The sequence below is a fragment of the Ambystoma mexicanum genome, chromosome 10 (genome assembly GCF_040938575.1).
Source record: "Ambystoma mexicanum isolate Mex_15411 chromosome 10, UKY_AmexF1_1, whole genome shotgun sequence".
NCBI lineage: Eukaryota > Metazoa > Chordata > Amphibia > Caudata > Ambystomatidae > Ambystoma > Ambystoma mexicanum.
Window position 1 is genome coordinate 1,002,432,957 of NC_090932.1, and position 23,658 is coordinate 1,002,456,614.

The following is a 23,658-nucleotide window of genomic DNA, read 5'->3' on the forward strand; positions in this document are numbered from 1 at the left end:
AAGTATCATTATCACAATGTCGCCCTTGTACTCCTCTTTCAGCTATTCAGAGCGTTCTGTCTGGGGGAGATGCCCTGAGCGCCACCAAAACTGGAGCTGTGGGTTCGGCCAAATTCACTCTACATGCCAACGGAACACTGGAATACCAGGTATAGAAGAAGACACCATACCACACCTCGGTCACGTGTCAAATGTTCACTGCATGGTCAATGCTCGCAAATGGTTACAGTGCCCTGGGTTATCTAAGCATTGAGGGTGCCCATTCGTTGCTGTATGTTTCATCTTCCTGATAATTTGCGGAACCCATCTCAATATATGTCTTTGGGTTTCAGGGCATTCAGGATGCCCACCTGATAACTCTACGCTGCAGGTAGCCAAGTACCAGGCAGTGCCCATCATTGTTTTGAGTGCGCCCTGGGGCTTCTAAGCATTGGGCAGTGCCCACACTTTCCCTGTGAGTCCCTCAGCATTTAAACATTGAGCAGTGCCCATCCTGTCTTTTGTGCTCTGAGGTCTGAGCAGTCATGCTCGCTTCTCTGGGTGGGTATCAGTGGACCGGGCAGTCGCCGGCAAGTGGGATGGCCGATGAACCTCTCCTTTACTGGGTTTATACCCCATGGGCATATTAAGACAGGGGTCACACAACTTCTTCTGCTGACCAATTGTGTTCTACAGGTGCAAGTAGCCGCGACAGAGACAGAAGTGGTTGGAATTACTCTGGAGACCAAACCCAGGAGGAAAACCCGGCGCACTGTCCTACATGACATGACGGGAGACTACAGCAATGGGCTGGTAAGTGCAATGGCAGAGCAGTAACAATAAGATGGGGTATACTACGAGATTTGGGCTGGGGAATTGGAGGGGGTCGATCCCTTCATGAAAGGTCTGTAGTGCTGCATTTGGTAGGGGGTCTTCTGTTCGATAGGGTCGAATGATAATTCTGCTTGCTGCATCCCTGTAATAGACATGATTACCTCTAAAACCTCCCGGTGGTCCAAACAGTTTTGATTATGATAGACTTTATCACCTGCACAGAAGTAATCTGGGGCCCCCGTCCCCCATATCACAAACATGGTCTTTCTGAGTCAGGCGCTTTCATATATCCATTCACCAAGCACGTGATGCCTGTGTATGGTGTGGATCAAATGCTTGCCTTGCACATGTCCAAAATGTAAACATCATAACACATCGCCAGATACAGCTCCAAACTATCTTGTGTTGGTGAGACGATTGGTAGTACAGCTTTTGTTGATGGCACCTTTGACCAATCAGGGGCTACTGTATTTTGAAATGATCACATCCGGGAAACCAGATGTGGGTGGAGGTAAAGGGTAAGTGCCCCCCTCACGTTCACCCTGGTGCCCAGTGCGCACCCCGGCCTCCAACTGACGTCCTATTATCCCCCGCACCCTCCAGCAACAAAAGCTGCCTCCGCTACTGTCTGCAAAGATGGAGAGATGATTCCATGGGAATGACCAGCAGCCTCACTGCCTCCTCCTTTTGTTTTTTAGGCCTCTGGTGTGTGGGAGCAGATGAATGCGCGCGATTTGCACATGCTACTCCAGAGCGAGCTTTTCATCAACGTGGCAACCCAAGAGTTTGAGGAGGGGGAACTTCGGGGCCAGATCACGTCCCTGCCTTACAGCGGGTTGTGGGCCCGGTATCAAGGTAAGTCCATACTCATGCGCCACTGGTTGGTTATATTTATGCCACACGGGCCTGGGCCTGATGTCAAGGTAAATCAACATGCATGCTTCACTGGTTGACCATATTTACGCCATAGAAGATATCAAGGTAAGTCTATACTCATGCCGTACTGGTTGATGATATTTACGCCATAGGGTTGTAGGCCTGATATCAAAGTTGCTCATGACACCGTGGTTGGTCATGTTTCTGCTGTGCTGCCACTGTGGGCCTGGTAGCCAGGTAAATCCACACTCATGAACCCCCAAACCCATTTCCTCCGCAGGAGTGAAAGCAAGAAAAGTCCTTAAGCCCATCATACCCACTTCACACACTATGTTGTGGATGCACCATCGCCTACTTTGATAAATTAGTGGGGGTCCTACAGTCTTCAGCAGGTCAGCGTCCAAGTCCTCTATTCCACCAACCTCTCAGATCAAGGAGCAGTCTCACATTGGGCCCATTGTTAGAGGGGCAGAAGGGTGGGGGCTTTGAACCCGGGGAAAGGGGTGACTGTGCAGTGAGTGGGGAGTGGAGCTGGCTTGGAGAATGAGGAAGAAGTCTTTGCAGTGGTCGGGGATGGCAAGGGCTTTGGAGGTCAGCAGGGCCTTTGTCTTTGGGACAATGGCAGTGGTTTGGGCTTTGCTGAGGTCTTGGAGGGTCCTTCCTGCGGGGAGGGATGGCGGGGGCCTGTTTTTGGAGAGTGGCCGGCCTCTGGGAGCTGATGAAGCATTCTTGAGCTGTCAGCGGTGAGGTGATCCGGGAATGCCTTCACTGGGCCGGGGAGTGCAGCTGCACAGGGCGGTCCTCGGGGGGTAATTATTAGCTCCATTCAGAACATGTCAGAGGTAAACTGGGGTAGCCAGCAGAAGGGGAGAGAAGCAGCAAGGGAGGGGGGCGATGGGACAAGGGATTAAACGTGTGAGGTAAAGACACCAAGGGGGGAGAAGAAAGGAGTGGCACGGGTAGAAATGGGAAGAGGTGAAATGCCAGAGAAGAGACAGAGAGCACAATTAAAGCGAGAGAGAGAGAGGGGGGGGGGGTCGAGAGCATGTAGACACACAGAGATGAGAGAGGGGGAGCAGCAAGGAAAAGAGGAAGGAGTGTAAGGAGAGGGGAGCAAAGCAGACCTGAATGGGAGAAGGCAAGCAGGTGTGAAAAGCAGTGGGAGAGGCTAGTAGAAAGCTGTTAAGAGACAACGAGAGGCCTCTAGCGCGATATATGAGGAGAGAGAGAGGAAGCAGCAGCCGAGGGGCCGTGAAGAGTGCGAAAGGTCGGAGGTAGAGAAAGTGAGGGAGCTGGGGGGACGCCGAGAGCAAGAATGTGCGAGAGAGGACACGGGAGGCAGATGGGCAAAATCAGAACAAGAGCCGAGCAAGGAAGCACTGAAAGACCCACCGGGTAAGAGACAGACGAGCGGAGAAAGAGGCGCCAAGACGCGCACGCGAGCGAGAGCCGGGGCAGAGGGAGCAGGCAGGTCTAAGACGGCCACAGCGCCGCGGAGACAGGCGAGCCGAGAGCCTTCACCTCACATCTGGTCCTCATTTTCCGTCCTGACACACTGATCCTGTTTGCTGGCACAGATGGTTGAATTCTTGGCTCAAGTTTTCCGTCATGTTCAAATTATTCCTTGAAATTCCTTGTTTGAAATCCTTGGCCGCAGCTCCAGCATCGGAGTGCGCCTGACCTGCCCGAGCTGTCACTGGTTGCAGCGACAAAGGTTCGCCATAGCAACGGGGGCTCGGGTACCACAGAGAGGGAGGGAAAGCTTGGTACCTGAGGGATGGGTAGGGGGGCAGACGTTTGTCCACTGACCAACATTGACAAGGTCCTCTTTACCGAAGCAGAGATGTCACAGGGGGGCGCATCTGGCCTTAAACATAGAGGGGACACAGAGAACTTAGGTGTTTCTGTCTGGCCCTCATGAATGCGGATATGACCCCAGTATCCCCATGTTGCAAAATGTTTTTAGTATGTGTACATCTCTGTCTATCCTGGCGCCCCAGTTTCCTTATATGACAAATGTGAGAGTGCTTAGAAAGAGGTTCACCTTGAGAGTTAAGTGCATGGTCCCTATTGTGAAGGCGGTTGGGGTGCGCGAGTTTGGGTCAGAGATTTAGTCAACTGGAGCTGGTAATTGACTCTATCCTGGGTTCCTTCTAATCCCATTGTGGCTGAAATGGGCTTCTGCCATGTTGCAAGTGTGAAAAAAAGTTGTCCATTCCATAGAGGGTATGGCTGTCATGCTACATCATCAAACATAAGGTTGGCTGTAATGGGGGTTGCTGTAACCCGACACTGGCCCTACCCATATTGTCCAGTTAGGCAATTCCTGGCACCCCGGGGCAACTGGCCGTGCCGCATGTGGCTGTCTGTGGGCAGCGGGCCTTAAAAAAGCCTGGTGCCCCTTTACCCTACCCCGGGGCACCTGGCAATTCCTGGTATCCAGACTGCGGCATGGATGAGATCCCCTCTAACATCCTCTTTGCTGCAATTTTTCCCCTCAATTCATAGATTGGCTGTAATGAGGTCCCTCTACTGGGGAAATGAGGGAAGCCACATCCTCTTTGCTGCAATTTTCCACCTCAATTCATAGGTTGGCTGTAATGAGGTCCCTCTACTGGGGAAATGAGGGAAGCCACATCCTCTTTGCTGCAATTTTCCACCTCAATTCATAAGTTGGCTGTAATGAGGTCCTCTCTACTGGGTAAATGAGGGAAGCCACATCCTCTTTGCTGCAATTTTCCACCTCAATTCATAGATTGGCTGTAATGAGGTCCCTCTACTGGGGAAATGAGGGGAGCTGTCCTTTCTTCTGCTGCTTCAATGATGCGTTCCCTGCCAGCTGCCATTGACTATAATGGAGTGCTCCCTAACCTGAGGTTGGCAGAAGCTCGATCCATTCTAACCTGGGGTATTCAGGTGCAAGATTTGTATAACCAGTGGTTGGGAGAAACTGGGTCCCATCTCATCAGGGGTTGCCTGCAAATGGGTGCCTCTAGCCTAAACCTCTGTACGGTTCCTCCATTCTCTGTTTGCAGTATATGGGGGCCTTCTTACTTTAAGATGGCAGTGCCTGGGTTCAGCCTACACTGAGGCTGGCAGCTGAAAGGCTCCAGCTGTGCACAGGCTGAAAGTAATGAGCTCCTCTCTGCCCTGTTTCGCAAAGATCTTCTTATGATCCTGTAGTATGTCTTCTAACTGGTGGCCTTACTGTGTTTCTCTCTCCCTGTCTTTCTATAGAGCTCCCCATCCCATTGGCGGGCCAGTTTGTCATCCCTCCAATCCGGACGGCCTCTGCGGGACATGCCTGGATCTCATTGGACGAGCACTGCCATCTGCACTACGAGATCGTGGTCACGGGGCTCGGAAAGCCTGATGACGCCACCCTTAACGTTCATCTCCATGGCTTTGCCGAGATCGGAGAGACGCGGGACAACAGCCAGGAACACAAGCGTTTACTGAAGGGCTTCTACGGCTCCGAGGTGAGAGGGAAATCCCCCGGTGGAGGGGACACCAGACTCTCTGCTAGGATCTCAGGGTGGCCCTGGTGTGTAATGTGGGGACCATGCGAAGTGTGTATACCACCAAGGGGTGGGGGGCTCATGTGGCATCTGGGAAGGGGTGCGGCAGCAAGTAAGGCTGGCAAATATACAAGGAGGGGTCAGCCTGAGCAGGACACTCGGGCAGACATTTAAATAAGTTGTGCCCTCAGGGCAAGTGAGGAGATCCAGAGAGCTGTGGGGGCAAAAAGTGTCATGGAAAAGAAATGCCGCGCTAGATAGGTACAACCCTTAAAACACCACGAGATGGTGATGCTGGTGAAAAGTAGGGTCAAGAGCTTGCTGAGTGAGGGTGGTGGAGTTATTTAAAGGACTGTATGTGGTAGGCATGCACAATACAAAAGGTCAAGGTCAGGCCTATTATAGTACAGAAATGGCTATGGCATGGAACACCAGAGGAACAAGGAGGCCAGGGAAGCACCAAGAGGCAAATGTGGGCAACAAAGGGGCACCCAGTGGTAGTTAAGAATGGCACACTTAGGCTACACAAGGGGGTTCTTGGATGAAGGGAAGTGCCTGCATCAGGTGGTTCCTGGGCAGCTCAAACATTATAAAGGGGAGACATAAAGTGAGAGATGGGGTCACCAATGGTGGGAGCATCACAAAAACACAGCCTCTGTCTCTATTCAACCACAAGTTCTCTTCAGGAATGGCCAATGCAGCTGCCAGGCTGTGCCATGTGTGCAGGTGGTTATGAAATTAGAATGTGCCCACTTGGCCCTCTGCTAAACCCACTGGCTCATTTCACAGCATGACTAAATAGGGATTTGCTGGGCGTGTCTCTTTGGCCTGGCCGGGTCAGACTTTGGGTAACCTCACAACTTCTGGGTACTGCAATCTAGAGAGGTATAGACGGCATTCAGCTACAGAGGAAGCAAGCAAAAAGATCAAACACAAAAGCATCGCATCATTTTGCCACACGTTGATATGTGGGTTTTTATCTGCTTGGGTACCATCTCAAAAGATGACCTAATGATGAATTCAAGCCATTTACAGTGTTTGGCATGGAGTTTGGGTGTAGAGTTCTCTGGCGCAGTGCCCGTGTAACACCAGGTCTCTCACCACCTCAAGTCATTAGGGCACCAGTCAAAGGCAGGGTAAGGCTAAGAAAACGAACCTGACCAGGTAACCACAGGCCCTGGACGTGCCTGCAACTCGAACGTGGGTGGCGCAGAGGGCTGCAGAGAGCGGAGAAACGCCACTAGGGCCCTACCAGGCACTTTGGGCAGGAGCCGGGCAAGATCTGATGCGCCTGTGGTGGAGGCTCTGCTCCAGCTCCCTGTCACTGCTGGGAAGGCCGCAGGGGCGTCAGGATTCCCTCCAGGAAAACAAGCCCCTACCATGACACAGCAAACCCACGAAAACATGTGTGCGGCCGCCTTCCCAGCACAGCTGTGGCCAGAAGAAATAAACAGAGGAAGGTAGGAGGGACAGCCAGGCGGGCGGCACATGAGCAATGGCTTGTGCGAGATGGAGGGAAGGACGAGGTATTCAGAGGAGTGGGAAGGACCCGGAAGTGGCAGAAAGAGGCACGCAGGAAAAGGCCTGCTCGAGGAAATGGCGGCAAAGAGGGATGGGAGGGGGGGGGGCAGAGATGCGACGCAGAGGGGCGGGGTGAGCAGAAGTGTTGGGGAGGGATTGGGACACCGAGAAACCCGGTGGAATGTACATATATAAATTAGAATCAATTCTGACTTGCTTAATGCCTGTTTACATAATTCAAAACAAACTTTGCAAAGGCTTGGCCGACTTAGCATGCAATAAACGCGTTTATCACGAGCGAGGAAGAGGCGAAGGGGTGGGCAGAAGAGGGGAACATGGGGAAGACAGAGGGAGGGAAAGGGAAACAGGGAGGAGAGAGGCCATGAAGGAGAGGAAGAAGGGAAGAGAGGGGGCGAGTGTTATAGAGGAGAGTAGTGGAGAAAACAAGCAAAGACTCGGGAAGGAGGGGTGAACAAATAAAGAGTGTAATAAGTAAGGAAATAAATCATTTTAAAGAGATTTGTGTGTACTTTTTTAAGTGAATGTGAAAGGTGAAAGACTTATTGTAAGTGAACCCACGTATAAATAAATAAATACATGTATAAAACAGGAGAGAGGGGAACAGAAATAGCGAGGAGGCGACAAAGGAGGAGTGAAGAGAGAAAGCGAATGGGAGAAAGAGACAGCGACAAAGAGGGGAGGAAGGAGAGGCAGAGAGGTTGGGGAGGTTAGAGAATGAAAGAGGAAGTAGTCGTCGAAAAAAGAGGAGCAAAACCTGTGCATCCAAGAGCACAAGAAAGGGTGCATTTGGGAAGAGGGAAGGAAAAGCAGAACGTCAGAGAAAAAGATAGAGGGGAAACAGGAGCAGGTGGACACAAGTGGGTTGAGGACGTGAATGAGAGCAGCAGTCAGGAAAACACGGGGGGTTATTGACTGGTTGGAGACCTGTAGCGAGTTCAGTTCAGCATAAGAAGAGGCCCGAGTAAAATATGTGGGTGGAAGGTGAGTGAGGGTGAGCAAAGGTGAGTGAGCAAAGTATTCATCCCTGTCCTTCTTTCGCTCCTCAGGCTCAAGGCATCGTGAAGGACCTCGACAAAGAACTTCTGAGTCACCTGGCCAAGGGATCGGCCTTCATCCAAGTCAGCACCAAAGTGAACCCCAGAGGCGAGATACGCGGCAGGGTGAGTGCAGAGAAGCTTTCTGCTTGGAATAGCAGGATGTACCTGAGTGCTCAGGGCCTTAGAACCCAGAGGAACCCCGGTGATGTCAGACATCAATGAGCAGAGGTACTTCAGGCTGCAGGATGCTTGTGTAGCGTCAGGCATCTGGGTGGTCCTGGGCGTCTGACCATAGTGTGCCCTGGAAAGCAAGGTCTATTGGTGCATATCCGAACTGCAGAACATGACAGCATACACATACATACCCCAGTCTACTCTTCCTAACTTCTGGGATTCCACAACCCTTACTTGGTCTCCAGAATTGCTCTCCCTAACACCAGGGGCCATCCGTTGGCCCCCTGGTGTCCCATGTCTTTGTCAATGATGGCCTTGTTTTGTTCCAACCCCCTCCTTTGGATGGTGTGATTTCAAGAAAAGTGCAATGTTGTCACAGATGGTGGCGTGGCGGCATGCTGTGATATCACGCTGAGCAATGAGTTATCATTAAAAAGACATGACATCTCAGCGAGTCTGTTGTGTGGCCGCTGAGTGGAGACAATGCCACGCAGATCTTGCCCTGTCACTCAGCAGGTGGCTCCATTTTTCAGTCTGTTTTCTGATCTGTGATGCAGCCACCATCTTCTTACTTTCTCTGCAATTCTTTCAGGTGCACATCCCCAACAGCTGTGAGTCGGGGCGCCTTACCGTGTCCCCAGAGGATCCGGAGTATGAGTATGAAGGCCTGGAAGATGGCAAGCAAAGGGACCCCGAGGATATTAAGAAGGACCCTCAATCCTGCTTCTTTGAAGGCCAGACCAGGGCCCATGGATCTCGCTGGGCACCCGAGTATGACAAGAAGTGCTCTGTGTGCAGCTGCCAGGTAAGTTCACCACCAGCTGACAACCAGCCTTAGTCCAATGTCCCATGGTGGCTCCACGTGGCCGAATGGAAGTTGTAGGAAGCTGAGCGGCTCCCATGAGAGTAATTCGGAAATCCGGGGCTCAAATGAGAATCATGCTGTCTTTCAACATCTCCATGACTCCAGAGCTGTCTGAGAGCTGATGGGCTTCAATTGACCGCATTAAAATTGATGCATACACAGCGGCCCCTCAGTCACTCATGCCACACACTGAGAGTGATACGTCCTGATGCTTCCGAGAGAGGGGGACTGGACCCATGTGTCCAGCTGAGAGCTGCACCGAGCAAAGTGCCCCCTCGAAGATTAATTGATCCCATGTGATTGCTGATGGAACCCATTAAGAGTAGTACTCACCCCATGCAGACTATTGAGATAATATGTGCATTTGTGGTAATGCCTCAATGTGAGTAGTTTTGACTTTGGGCCATATTGCAAGTGACACATGACAGTGATTTCAGGGACCATGCTGTGAGTGACCCTGACTGAAGGTGTCACACTACAAGTGACCTTGACTCCAGGGCCCATGCTGTGAGTGACCCTCACTCTAGGGGACAAACTGTGGCTTTGACACAAGAGGCCATTCTGTAAGGAACCTTAGCTTCCAAAGGCCTTACCATGCGTGAGGGGCCCTGTCTCCCAGAACCATTGGGGGTGAACCTTCAAGGAGTGCATGGTCAGAGGCCCGACCGAACCTTTGGAAAATCTGAGGGAATTTAGTTTTAATTGCATGCTTCCCTCCCCTCTAAGCTCGTCTTCACAAATGTATTCCTATTATCTACATTCTGACAATTCTCTATGCCCCCCCCGCTACCATTGTAATTTGCGTCTTTCTGCTTTTTGTACCCATACTCTCATTCTCCTATTGTCTTGTTCGAGTTCCCCCGTAAATGATTTTCTCTACCCCTTGCTCTCTCCCTTCATCTCCCCCAGGCTATAACTCCCTTCTCTCTCTTGCAGAAACGCACTGTGATCTGCGACCCCATCATCTGCCAGCCCCTGAACTGTACCCAGGTGGTACACTTGGAAGGCCGCTGCTGTCCCATCTGTAAAGGTAGGTGCCCTACAGCACAGGGAACCATCCCCTTCGCGGGATGAAGGGAGCAGTTGCTGTCAGTGGGCTGGCCCAGTGGGTTCTTCCGAAGGGTGGGTGCACTCATCCCGGATCTGAATCATGTGGAGAGTGGGTTGTTAGGTTATTCTCTAAGATTGATTTGATGATTAAATCAGTGGAGTGAAGAGAGAGGTTCTCCTGGGATGTAATTTGGTTGGTCAAAGTCTCCTGTGCTAAATGAACCCGTTTTTATGTGTTATCAAGTGATGTTTCTCCTGTTTTATATGCTGTGGTTCTAGTGGGCAGTGATTTTGTGGGTGTCATGTATGATGAGATGCTTTTGGCCATGGACAATGAAATCTATGATCACTTGGGACAACATGCTTGAAATTCTGTTTTATGGGATCGTTTGAACTTGGTCCTACTGGGTGGTTTCTGTGGTGACAGTGGTATATCTGGCAACATGCACTGGTGATTGCATTGTAGTGCTTGCTTCCCTGGTTGATGACATGTGTATTCTCTTGAATTATAGGCTGCTTAGGGAGCTAGTGAATGGGGTTCTTGTTCATCTGGGTTACTATGTGATTCTTCTTCTAGATGCTTGTGAGGCTGGTTTATGAATTGACTTTGATACAGGGTGCTTGTCCATCTGGGTCGTGCAGTGTCTAACCTCCTGCATAATGGAGAACGAACTACAGGGTGTTATTAAATCCCGATTCTCATTAGTTAGGTGATGCTTTTGTGTCTGCTTCTGCTGTGATGTTTCAATCCCTTATCTATCAAAATCCAATTTTATGTTTAGTGTTTGACAATCCTCACCTGACATTCTCTCTGTCTTTCCTAATAAAACAGAGATAAAAGAAGTGAAGATAGAGGTGAAGCCTACGGCTACAAATGAGGGTAAGTGTTGCGTAAGTTCCTTGTTCCACTGTTGTCCCTTTCCTCATCCTTCCTCTGCTTTATCACAATTCTCTCCCACCTTTCCCTGAATCGTCTGCGCACTGTCTTAATCTATTTGTATGGAAAGTAGTGGATTTCCAGAACCTACTGTTCTTCCTCTTGTACTAATCCACTTTAAGATGTTTTTCTGTAATCATTACCAAGCTCTTGCGGACCACCAGTTCACAAATCACACCTATGCTGTTCATGAGCAACCCCAGAAATGCCCCAAAACATCTCATGACATTTTTGTATGATATGATAAATCCCAGATGCTAGCACGTTGTGTTAAGGGTCTACTCTAAAGGATCTGAGTGGGTGTGGGGAGTCTAAATTGATCCTCTGTACTTCTTAATAATAGCTACACACCAGGCTGGCAAAATAGTTTTGTTAATGGCCTACACACCTGACTTCAAGCTTTTCTATCTCAAAGCCAGAAGGCTTGTACTCTCCGAGATGTCTCCAAACATAATGGCACACAGCGTTGCCGGATTGCAGAGGATTATGGTCACTGTATGCTGAATTCACATGCCTTCTGCATCCCTCATCTAATATCATGAGCCCTGTCATCCCAAGGCTCCTCTTTCAATATCGTGAGCCTGTTCATCCCAAGACTCCTCTTTCAATATCATGAGCCTGGTCATCCCAAGACTCCTCTTTCAATATCACGAGCCTGTTCATCCCAAGACTCCTCTTTAAATATCATGAGCCTGGTCATCCCAAGACTCCTCTTTCAATATCGTGAGCCTGTTCATCCCAAGACTCCTCTTTCAATATCGTGAGCCTGGTTATCCCAAGACTCCACTTTCAATATCACGAGCCTGTTCACCCCAAGACTCCTCTTTCAATATCGTGAGCCTGTTCATCCCAAGACTCCTCTTTCAATATCATGAGCCTGGTCATCCCAAGACTCCTCTTTCAATATCGTGAGCCTGTTCATCCCAAGACTCCTCTTTCAATATCATGATCCTGTTCATCCCAAGACTCCTCTTTCAATATCATGAGCCTGGTCATCCCAAGACTCCTCTTTCAATATCATGAACCTGGTCATCCCAAGACTCCTCTTTCAATATCGTGAGCCTGTTCATCCCAAGACTCCTCTTTCAATATCGTGAGCCTGTTCATCCCAAGACTCCACTTTCAATATCATGAGCCTGGTCATCCCAAGACTCCTTTTTCAATATCACGAGCCTGTTCATCCCAAGACTCCTCTTTCAATATCATGAGCCTGGTCATCCCAAGACTCCTGTTTCAATATCATGAGCCTGGTCATCTCCAGACTCCTCTTTCAATATCACGAGCCTGGTTATTCCCAGGTTCCTCTTACATTATTATGGCATTAGTCATGCTGAGACTTCCTTTCATTGTTATTAACCTGCTCATTCTCATATTCCCCTCCTGTTATTATGGGACTGTTCATACCAAGTCATCTCTTTCATGGGGTTGGTCATCTTTCAGATGTCTTCCCCAATAATTACAGAGCTAGCCACTTTCACATTCCTCTTTCGATATTGTAAGTCTGGTGACATTTTGAGACCACGTGATCTCTCAGGAATATGAACCTATTGTGATGAGTCTGGTCACTTACAGACATAGTTCTGAGGCTCATCTGACTGGTTCTTTTAAAGCCTCCAGCTGGTTTGAATCCGAATCTTACCAAAAAGCCCTGGGTGTGATCACCGTTCCCAATCCAAATTCACTATCAGGATGATGTTCATTTCCTGATTCCTCCAACAATGCCAAGGCTGATCTCTGGCAAACCCATCCTCTGATATCACCAGTTGAATCACTGTTGGATTCCCTCAAAGTATTGATAATTGTTTCCCTGAATATTGTGAGTCAGGTCACCCCCAGACTGCTCTACTCTTGTTTATAGGATGGTCCCTGGCAGATTCCTATCCTTCTGCCTTGCCGCTCTTAATCTCATCCCACTCCTTTTGCATTCGCTAATTCAATGCTCCCGCATTTAATCTTGTGAGGCTGCCAAAAGCTATCAATGAAGATGAAAGGGTGAGATCAGAACACCAGTATTAAAGGTGATAAAGATTGTAATGGTGATTATGGTAATGACTGTGAGGATGGTAATACAAAGGATGATAATTGTAATGAAGTTAGTAATGATAGCATTATTAATACCCATATTGATAATAATGGTCTCAATTATGAGTACAATAATATTGAAAATGTAACCGTTTGCCACCTCATCTTTGGAAGGGCTAATCTTTTCCACCTCAATTTCATTCCAGGCTGCTACTTTGATGGAGATAAGAGCTGGCGGGCAGCCGGCACTCGCTGGCACCCTGTGGTGCCTCCCTTTGGGCTCATCAAATGTGCCATCTGTACATGCAAGGTATGTAGCACCCAACATCAGTCCCCTTCCTGCACCTGCAGGATGTGTAATGCAGCATCAGTTCCCTCAACACTCCGCCTCGAGAAGTGTGTTACACCAGTCATCAACTCCTCACTCGCCTCAGATGTCCAAGACACCTGTACCATCAACAAACACCCTGGATCAATCACCCCTCTTACCACTGTACCAGCAAGGTTACACCGCCTGATCAACCTCTCCATCCCTCATACCTTCCAGCAAGGAAAATGCCTCCTTAATGCCCCATCATTCCCCACATGGACTAGTACCTGCAAGACGCTCTTGATTACCGCCACAACTATACTGCCCGGTTAAGGAAGACCTCTCGCCAGTCCCTTTACCCCCAGCATGGCATTATCCTGAGACGTTCACCCTTGACATTATAACATCATATTTTACATAGCACTTTGTGCTGGATTTTTCCCGCTTCTAAGCACTGCAAGAATAGGTGTTATTATTGCCTAATAGTTTATGCTACTCAAAGTGTTCGACCTCAGAAGGATGAAAGATTGTACCCCTGCAGAATTCAAGCCTGTATTTTGGAGGCTGAGCAAAGATGTCAGACTCAAGAGCTTATATGCTTCTTGACACACTCCCATTGACACTCCCTATGGCATGCTTGATGGCAAACCTTAACTGTCACATGCTCCATGACATCTTACAATGGCAGACTCCCTACGTCATACCCTCTGGGGCATGCGCCAGTGGATTTATGCTGTGACACGATCCCTGCATGTTCACTCTTTCATATTCTTGCAGTGATACTCCCCTTGCCCGCTCTCTGCAATGGTCCTGTCTAATGTGTACAATGGTCTTTTTTCTCCTTTCTTAGGGTTCAACTGGTGAAGTGCACTGTGAGAAAGTGCAATGCCCGCGTCTCACTTGTGCAAATCCAGTCCGTGTTGCCCCTGCTGACTGCTGCAAGCAATGCCCAGGTATGTACCAATGATGTGACCTGTGCACCACTGGGATCATGCAGGCGGTGCTTACCCATACACATCATGATGCACTAGGCAAGGCACTGCAACCAGAAACTCTCCAAATGTGTTGAACTCTGACCCCTCTATTGAATATGGTGGCTAGGGCTGATGGGAGTTGTAGTCCAAAGCATCTGGAGAGCCAAAGGTTGCAGACTTCTGCACTGGGGTTTACCCAGATGTCAGTCAGTGCCACAGTGAATGCTGGAAGCACCTCCTTCTGTCCTAGGATGGGGTCTATGTGCACTTCCCTCCCACACCGTGTAATTGCTGGACAGCAGCACCGTCTGCCCTTCCAATATTGAGAACCCACAGAAGGTTCTTCCAATGTCCCTTAATAGTGATTTTGCATTTTCCTTGCAGTGGTTGAGACGAGCCCCTTTGAACTCTCTGAGATGATGCAATCAGATGGTCCCAGAGCCTGCAAGTTTGGGAGACACTGGTACCCCAACAACGAGAGCTGGCACCCTACTGTGCCTCCCTTCGGGGAGATGAAGTGCATCACCTGCTGGTGTGTGGTGAGTATCCCACGATCTTGCCCATCTAGGGCGTTTCTTCAACTACAAGGGTGGTGCCCGGGGTAACCTTGAACGTTTCAGGGGAGGGAATCCAGGGCTCAGAAACAGCCAACCAATTCTACAAATATAACCCTCACCCTTTATTTCGATAGCCGAAGCCCTTCCATGGATATTAACGTGCAAAGACTCACTCCAGTGTTACATTGTATCATTTTAGATATTTCTCGAAAATGTTAAAACAATATGTAGGTGCTGCCCCTTCTCAACCTCACTAGCCCAATGTATCTGTCTGAGAATCCCTGCGTTGTAATGAGAGAGAATGGGCGAGGGATTGGAATTATAAGGTCCACTCCACTCTCTCCTCTCCCCCTGCTCATCACAGCAAACTGTGTGCCTCCTGCCACCTGCCTGTATAGCCCTGACTATGTCCCCTGCCTGTATCCCACTGCTTGTATCCCCCTGACGGTGTCCCCATGCCTGTATCCCCCTGTGTCCCCCTGCATGTATCCTACGGCCTATATCCCCGTGTCCCCCTGCCTGTAACCCACTGCCTTTATCCCCCTAACTGTGTGCCCCTGCCTCTATCCCACTGCCTGTATCCCCCTGACTATGTCCCCATGCCTGTATCCCCCAGATTGTGTCCCCCTGCCTGTATCCCCCGGACTGTGTCCCCCTGCCTGTATCCCCCAGACTGTGTCCCCCTGCCTGTATCCCCCGGACTGTGTCCCCCTGCCTGTATCCCCCGGACTGTGTCCCCCTGCCTGTATCCCCCAGACTGTGTCCCCCTGCCTGTATCCCCCAGACTGTGTCCCCCTGCCTGTATCCCCCTGTGTCCCCCTGCCTGTATCCCCCTGACTGCCTCCTCTATGTACAGTCCTCTGTTGTTTTCCGGTTAGGTTTGCGCTTTATAAATCCCATGTAGACAGAGGGTTCAACTTATGTATATCAAAGATTGTGAGAACATGGATTTGCACAGCTTCAATTACGATAATTTTGAAATACCCCACAAGTGTTAATGCAATGCCTTGGTCCCCTTTTTCCTACAGAACGGTGTGCCCCAGTGCAGACGCCAGGAGTGCACCGCAGCCACCTGCGCCACTAACAATAAGAACAGGTGCTGTTCCAAGTGCAGAGGTCAGTAGAAGTCCACCTGTCCTTGATGTATGTCCTTTCATGTTAGGTCCGGCATAATGCAACATTGTTGTCATCCTTGCGAGATGGCGTGAGATCAGATTTAATGTCAGTGGTCTTGTATAGTGCCCTTCTCCCACAATTGGTGGGCTGGCTGCGCACATGTACTCACTGTCACTGAAACAGTGATTCAAGTTTGCCTCTGTGTGATGTGTGATGCATCTTCCAGTGTGCTTTCCGGGAGGTTTGTGGGCCTCCTAGTGTCTACCCATCTTTCAATCTTATCAGTTGAATACACCAGTCAGTCTTCAGCCCTGGTGATTTTTATTTTCCTTTTTCGCTGTCAGTTTTTCTGTGATTGACAGCATGCCTCTGTCAGGCAATCGCTGCAGCTGTCTTTTGTCAATTCCTCTGGCTCCATTTGTCTTTCAGTCTCTCTCTCTCTTTCTCTCTCTCTCTCACTAGCTAGCCTTTTGGTTGTAGCCTCTGCTTGTAACTGGGGCTACAACCAGACCCGAGGCAATAGCCCCCCTGGCCCTCCCCTAGCAACGTCTCTCCCTCTCTCTTCGGTTCTATGTCTTCAGATCAGATGGCTCTTTCACTCCCCCTAGCTTCCTTTCGCTCTCTTTCTCTCCCCATCTTCCTCTCGCTCTGCTTCTCTCCCCTATCTTCCTCTCGCTCTCTTTCTCTCCCCTGTCTTCCTCTCGCTCTCTTTCTCTCCCCTGTCTTCCTCTCGCTCTCTTTCTCTCCCCTGTCTTCCTCTCGCTCTCTTTCTCTCCCCCATCTTCCCCTCGCTCTCTTTCCCTCCCCTGTCTTCCTCTCACTCTCTTTCTCTCCCCCATCCTCCTCTTGCTCTCTTTCTCTCTCCTGTCTTCCTCTCACTCTCTTTATCTCCCCCATCTTCCTCTTGGTCTCTTTCTCTCCCCTGTCTTCCTCTCACTCTCTTTCTCTCCCGTGTCTTCCTCTCGCTCTCCACTCCCCCTGTCTTTCTCTCACTCATTTTCTCTCCCCATCTTCCTCTCGCTCTCTTTCTCTCCCCATCTTCCTCTCGCTCTGTTTCTCTCCCCTATCTTCCTCTCGCTCACTTTCTCTCCCCTGTCTTCCTCTCGCTCTCTTTCTCTCCCCCATCTTCCCCTCGCTCTCTTTCCCTCCCCTGTCTTCCTCTCACTCTCTTTCTCTCCCCCATCTTCCTCTTGCTCTCTTTCTCTCTCCTGTCTTCCTCTCGCTCTCTTTCTCTCCCCTGTCTTCCTCTCACTCTCTTTCTCTCCCGTGTCTTCCTCTCGCTCTCCACTCCCCCTATCTTTCTCTCACTCATTTTCTCTCCCCATCTTCCTCTCGCTCTCTTTCTCTCCCCATCTTCCTCTCGCTCTGTTTCTCTCCCCTATCTTCCTCTCGCTCACTTTCTCTCCCCTGTCTTCCTCTCGCTCTCTTTCTCTCCCCCATCTTCCCCTCGCTCTCTTTCCCTCCCCTGTCTTCCTCTCACTCTCTTTCTCTCCCCCATCTTCCTCTTGCTCTCTTTCTCTCTCCTGTCTTCCTCTCACTCTCTTTCTCTCCCCCATCTTCCTCTTGGTCTCTTTCTCTCCCCTGTCTTCCTCTCACTCTCTTTCTCTCCCGTGTCTTCCTCTCGCTCTCCACTCCCCCTATCTTTCTCTCACTCATTTTCTCTTCCCTATCTCCCTCTTGCTCTCTTTCTCATCCAGTATCGCTCTCTTGACTTTGTGCCTTTGTTTTTACTGTGTGCTTCCCATTGGTCTTATGGTCTTGGGCATATCAGGTGTGCTTTAGAGAAAGATTTTACCAATAGTTTGCTCCACGTGTAGCCTGTGACATGCCCCTCTAATGTCTTTCTTCTCTACCCCTATATAGACAGCTCAGTGGATGATGAGAGTGATAAGTTGAGAGAAGATGTGCGCAGACCCACCTGGAGCTCCTAGACCTGGTTTATGTGGACGCCATAGAGTGAAGGCTGCAGTGACTAGAGGAGTGATCAAATGAAAGAAGCCGTGACGCGAGGAAACACTGCTTCCAATTCTGAGCCTGAAAACCTATTGATGAGACACTGGACTCATGCAGCAAACGCCCCCTGGAGGGACCTTGTGATGCGACACTGGACTTATGCAACCCCCCATCTTATATGAGATGGGAAAGAGTGATGAGACTCTGGACTCATGCAAACCCCATCTTATATGAGATGGGGAGGAGTGATGAGACTCTGGACTCATGCAAACCCCTCTGGTAGGATGAGGGGAATGCCTGATGCGATACATGCACACATTTGTTTCTGATTGGATGGAGGTGCGACAAAAAAATTGACTCCTGAAAAGAATACCAGCTTGGAGGTGACCAGTGTGACATATTGTTGAACTCCTGTGAACATCTTCTCTTACTACTATAGGAGGTGTGGCAAGATGCTGGAATAGTGCTACTCCTTCTCATTGGCAGATGGGAGCTGTGATGGATACTCGAGGTCCTTTCTCTTCTCTCTTGGTTAGATATTATTGCCCATGAGACATTACTGAATAACCAGATACTGTTCTTGTGGACTGTGCTCCCGTCTGTCACAGCATGAAATAGAGTTTCTCCTCGGCAGAGGGGCTGATGTATCCAGCAGGCCACACCCTTCCTGGTGCACGAACCCACCTTCCTACCCTGGCCTTCTCTTCTTCCGCGAGGTGCAGCTTTCTTTAGGAGGACTTCTCATCTTGCACAGTGGCCTTGTAGCTTAGATGCGAGACAAGGGTAACTTTTCAAACTGTTTATGAGGTTAAAAAGCTCAGATATCAGCATCATGGAGAAACTGCAGTCTTACTACTTCTTTGTGAGGGCTACTGTCTAGTAGGGTCCCAAGATCGGCTTACTTTGGGTCCTCTAGTCTTGTACAAAGAATATCCCCAAGGGGCACAGACGAAGCATCCCTTTACCTCCAGCCAGTTTCTACTCAGTCATTATGGTCATTATCAGCCAACAACCGGCTTAACAAGGGCTATTTAGTCATATACCAGAATATTATATGCCAAAAAGAGGCGCCACCTGCTTAACATGCCATATCTTCTCCGATACAAGGACGTATTTGCTCAGAGCCCAGCAGTTAGGTTAAAAAGGGTTTACAACCCACATAAAGACCAATGTGGACACACCTAGTAGCCATAGTCATACACAGAATGGACAGTTTCCCCCCAGGGTTCCAGATGCTACTCCACAAGGACCTTTTCAAGGCCTTCCTCATGCTCCTAATGTCCTGCCTTCCCAGAATGTCTGACGTCAGGTACTTTCCCCACATGCACACAGGCTCCCACTCCAAAACAGGGACTCGTGTACTCGCACTCATGAACGCACCATGCCCCTGGAACCCTTTACTTATATGTCTGAGGTCACCACGGGGCCCTATTCACACATCGGTCATGGATCCTCATGAAGCTTTACTTCCTGAGCAGGCGGAGGGAGGTAAAGCAGCAGTCAGACTTTGGAGAATACATGGGAGGGGAGTAGTAGTGGTGGGAACTATTCCAGCGTAGAGATTAAGCCAAGCCGAGAGTAGCCAGCCCCTAACTTGCTGAACATTAGAGATGAAGGTTCCATAAATTAGGGAATTCATCTGCCCCTCAACAAATCATAGAGGCCATCAGATACCACATCCTACAGGCTAAGGAGAGGCATTCAGGATCGACGTCTGTGAGTGCGTACTCAGTGGTCATGGTCCCTCCTTGGCAGGGCAAAAGACGGAGCCGTCTGCACCAATATCAACAAACATCCCAAGGCTGCCTTGTACATATTGTAAATATGTGTTTCTTTTCTTTTTTAATTGTTTATTTATCATGTCTGTGTGTGTCCTCTATTTCTGTGGTGACCCCCCCAACCCCTCGCATAGTTCAGAGGCGACGGCCCATGTCTAAAGATTCCATCATTGATCGAGAGTGTTAAACATGTAGCCAGTCCAACAGTGAGCGATGGCGGTGCACACATAGGTTCTGTGAGCGATGGTCCATCCCCCGGCATGTGATGAGTTCTTCAGTGAGTCGTGATCACCCTTCCTTACAGTATAGACTCTTAAGAGTCCTGGGCAGTCTGCTACGTGTAGATGTCCCACCAGCGGGGGTGATTACAAAGAGAGAAAGCATCCACCAGTCTTAGGTATTGCACTTCCAGGAGAGATTCCAAAAAAGGACTTGCACCATGATCAAGAGTCAACCAGTGACGGATCATGCCCTACACGAAGATGTCCAAAAAATGAGGGTGTCCCAAATATATAGAAAGTTCCCAAGTGACAATCTTGTGCATGCAGGACGTGGTTGATGGCCTAAACACGCAGATTGCTTTAGAATAGGGTGATCAAATCTCCACCCCTACTGCCCACCTTCACTCTAACCCCCCATGAAGTGGTTGCCAGGCCATATGGATGATCCACAGTATGCAGCGAATCCATCCTTATGGGCTCATTTCCACCATGTAGAGCTTCCTTGAGAAAGTGTAAGAACTCCATTTGCGAGAAACAATCCCATGCCCAGGTCTAGGTGTTCCCGCTGGGAGGGGGTGGGCGATCTCCCGCCTGCAGAGAACTATCAGCGAGTTGCGGGTGGTGCTTCCACCTGTAAAGATTTCTTTTTTTTTTTTACTGTCGTTAATGTATTTATTAAATGTGAAATAAAACCAATTGAAATGGCGACATGTCTCCAGTTTGATCAGTTCAGCGCTGCATGTCTATGCAAATGAGAGCGGCGCACTACACCAAGTGACTTTGAAGTTGATGCTGACTTCCCACTGGTGGGGCACTCAAGTCCTAATGAGGGTTTATCAATCACTGAGTGTCAAGGTACACCGTCTAGAGCAGGGGTCTCCAACCTTTACGTTGGCAAGAGCTACTTGTAGTTAATGGGCAATAGGCAGGAGCCACTGCAGTTGTGATGTCCATGAGTATGAGAATGTGTACCAAGATTTGTTCAGTTTATTTGCTCTTTACATACAAAAGGAACAACACATGCATTTACCATATTAACAACTCAAAAACATGTTTATTTGATTCTTTTTTTTATTAGTAGCCACCTCCTAAAATGTTTTGAGCATATCAGATTGTAGGAAGCTATGCGTGGCATTCAATGTGAAGGCTGACACTGCTTGCTATCCACCAGTGCTCTTTAATTTGGTGCGTAGCTTGAAACAGCACAGCACTCAGATATTGTCAGATGGGATCAAAGGCTTGATTTCAGGAAGTTCATCTGAAAAAGGCAGATTCACAGAGGTAAACAAGCATAGTGCAGATACACTCCTTGTCAGAGTGTTTGCACCTACGTGAACACCTGACATGGCAGACATACATTCAGGACAGTTTTCAAAATCTTTTACAACAGACTCTGGAGTCGCTGTCTTCTACACAATTTACCATCGATAAAAGTACATTTGTTTTTCATCAAATAATTAGCAACTTTGAAGGGTGCCTCTTTAACAGCATTTGCATTGAAGCATTTAGCTTACCTACTTTTTAGGATCGCAGACAGCTTCCTTTAGGAACATTATTTTCATAATGTGTGTGTATTATTGCAAAATGCCTATCAACGTTACACTTTTTACCCACTGTGATTTGGGCACTGTAGATTAAAGATGCACATTTTCTTTTTATGCTGGAAGAAAAGAAATTGATTTTCCTCTCTGGATGGAAATGGACATCTTTTGCCTTTGTGTTGGATGGTGCATCCACATCTGCCTCCAGGATTCCAAGAACGGTAGTTTGTGTCTTTTTTGGGGCTGCATGTGCAAAAAACAATTTTAGGAGTATTTCAATCAATGTATTTAAATCAGCATATACCATGTTTTGCTTTGTCAAAATAAAATTCTCTGCCAGTTTAGCGTATCCCCAATTCATGCACATTTCTCACATTCCAAGTCACAGAATTCAGCCAAGAAAAAGTAGGCCAAACCCTACTTTGCTGACTACCCTTAAATGCTTTTATGTAAAAATAATTGGCAAGATTGAAAAAATGAACATGTGGAAACCATGTGATCAATTTATATGCAAAAAGTGTAAATCACAGGGCTAAAATAGCATTCAGTTGTATAGCAATGACTTGAAACATGCACGAATCATATAAAAACCCAGGCGGACAATATACACATCATTACATAAACATTTTGAGTAAAGAGTATGGTAGTTAGGGGTGACTAATTCATAATGGGTAGCAACCTGATACCCATCTGCCCTTTAGGAGGGAGGCAGTAACACAGGGAACAGCTCACAGGATCACCTCCTCTCCATGCAGGAGTCATGCAGGTCTGGTGCATGACCAATGGGCCATGCCTGGCTTGCACGTGCAGCTCCCTCAGACATATTGGAATATTCCATGTGTTTGATAATTACTTGTAAATTGGATGGTGTTTTGCCCAATTGTTAACAAAAACACTGCACATAAATTGCACCATTTCAACCGAGTATTGAAAGGCTGAAAACCCCCTGTTTTTTGCACATTTCGACTTTACATTGCTGTTTAGTTTTTAAAGATACGGGCCTCATTCCGAGTTGGGCGGTAAGGGTTAACGGTCACCGGTAAGGAGCCCGGTGCCGTTAAACCCTTATCGCCCCATTCCGAGGTCCCTTAGCGTGAGCCGCAAAGGATGTGTGGTCTGACCACACGTTCTTTGCGGGTCCCGCTAAGGGACCAGGGCGCTGATAACAGGCCTGCTATTCGCAGGCCCGTAATTAGCGCCTCCTCCATTCCCATTGAGCCCTATGGGGGCTCAAATAGGTATGGGGAATGGTTGGTTGAATGGGGACTTACCGGGTCCACACAGGTCCAAATGCCCCGGTAAGTCCCCATTCAACCAGACCGGACCCTGACCCGGTTTTGGAGGCAGCCATGGCACAAATAGCGCCATGGCTATCTCCAAACTCGGAATGAGGCCCGTAGTGGCAAGCACCAGAATGCAGTCCGCTAGTAATTTTTCACATTTACATAAGTGTCAAATTGCTGTTATTGGTTGGATTCCTATATTATCACAGCAAATTCTATCTTAACCTTTAATAGAGTTGGGGTACTACTGCTATAAAAGAGAGAACTCAGTATCTTCATTTAAAAATAAATCAGTTTCACCATAAACATCAACACTTAACATTAGATGTACGTTTTTTCTTGCAAGCTGGCACGGATTGTCTTTTTTCTACACACACGCACACACACATCCACACAGAGCAAAACACGATTACACCTGTAGCTTTATTTTCCCCATTCTGATTGAAAGTCTTCACGTACTAGTATGCAAAGTAATGCTAACCAAAAAGAATCTAAAGAAACACAGTGAGACTGAAACGATCCCAACCCCAGCTTTGTTTCAAATGGCATGTACATTTATGCACCCCTTTGCTTTTTAATCAGCCAGCATTTGTACCATTTCCTATTTGCTTTTGTTATTGATTTGTAACCCCTCGTGTGACACTGTCTGAGCCCTTCAAGCCCAGATGCAGACCCTCCTCTCACTGTGCACACAGCTTTTGACTGTTTGCTTTGCAAGAAGTAGAGGTCGAGGCGGCAGAGGAAGATGCCCATGGATTTCAGACAGCAAAATAAACAGAGAGTGATCATTTTGGTTTCTGATGCAAAGAGCTACTGAGAAGCCCCAGGAGAGCTACCAGTAGCACACGATCTACTGGTTGGAGACAAAGGGTCTACCGCATTCCTCATGGGGTGAAATGATCAGCTGTCATCGGACTACTACGCTGTGCCTACTGAGTAGCCAGCTGGTGTAGAATCCAGCAGGGTCCCCCGAAATCCCAGAATATGTCCCATCTGCATGTATATAAGCACTGATCTATTAAATGTTGATAACTCAGAGTCATATTTTATGTGAAGTGACTAGTACTTGCCACGTGTAAGTCAAGGGTAAG

The 23,658-nt window shown here is 48.6% G+C and overlaps 1 protein-coding gene across 2 annotated transcripts in view; it reads left to right on the forward strand.

The window, feature by feature from the left end:
- CHRD (chordin) overlaps nt 1-20,449 on the forward strand; it is a 41,722-nt gene extending 21,273 nt beyond the window's left edge. For both annotated transcript variants that reach the window (XM_069618785.1, XM_069618786.1), the window contains exons 11-23: nt 43-149; nt 676-792; nt 1,512-1,668; nt 4,927-5,168; nt 7,796-7,909; nt 8,553-8,765; nt 9,762-9,855; nt 10,708-10,755; nt 13,041-13,144; nt 13,995-14,097; nt 14,503-14,657; nt 15,704-15,791; nt 17,655-20,449. In XM_069618785.1, the coding sequence (XP_069474886.1) occupies nt 43-149; nt 676-792; nt 1,512-1,668; nt 4,927-5,168; nt 7,796-7,909; nt 8,553-8,765; nt 9,762-9,855; nt 10,708-10,755; nt 13,041-13,144; nt 13,995-14,097; nt 14,503-14,657; nt 15,704-15,791; nt 17,655-17,722 (1,610 nt within the window). In that variant the 3' untranslated portion in view covers nt 17,723-20,449. The remainder of the gene's footprint in view (nt 1-42; nt 150-675; nt 793-1,511; nt 1,669-4,926; nt 5,169-7,795; nt 7,910-8,552; nt 8,766-9,761; nt 9,856-10,707; nt 10,756-13,040; nt 13,145-13,994; nt 14,098-14,502; nt 14,658-15,703; nt 15,792-17,654) is intronic.
- Nucleotides 20,450-23,658: the final 3,209 nt, after the last annotated feature.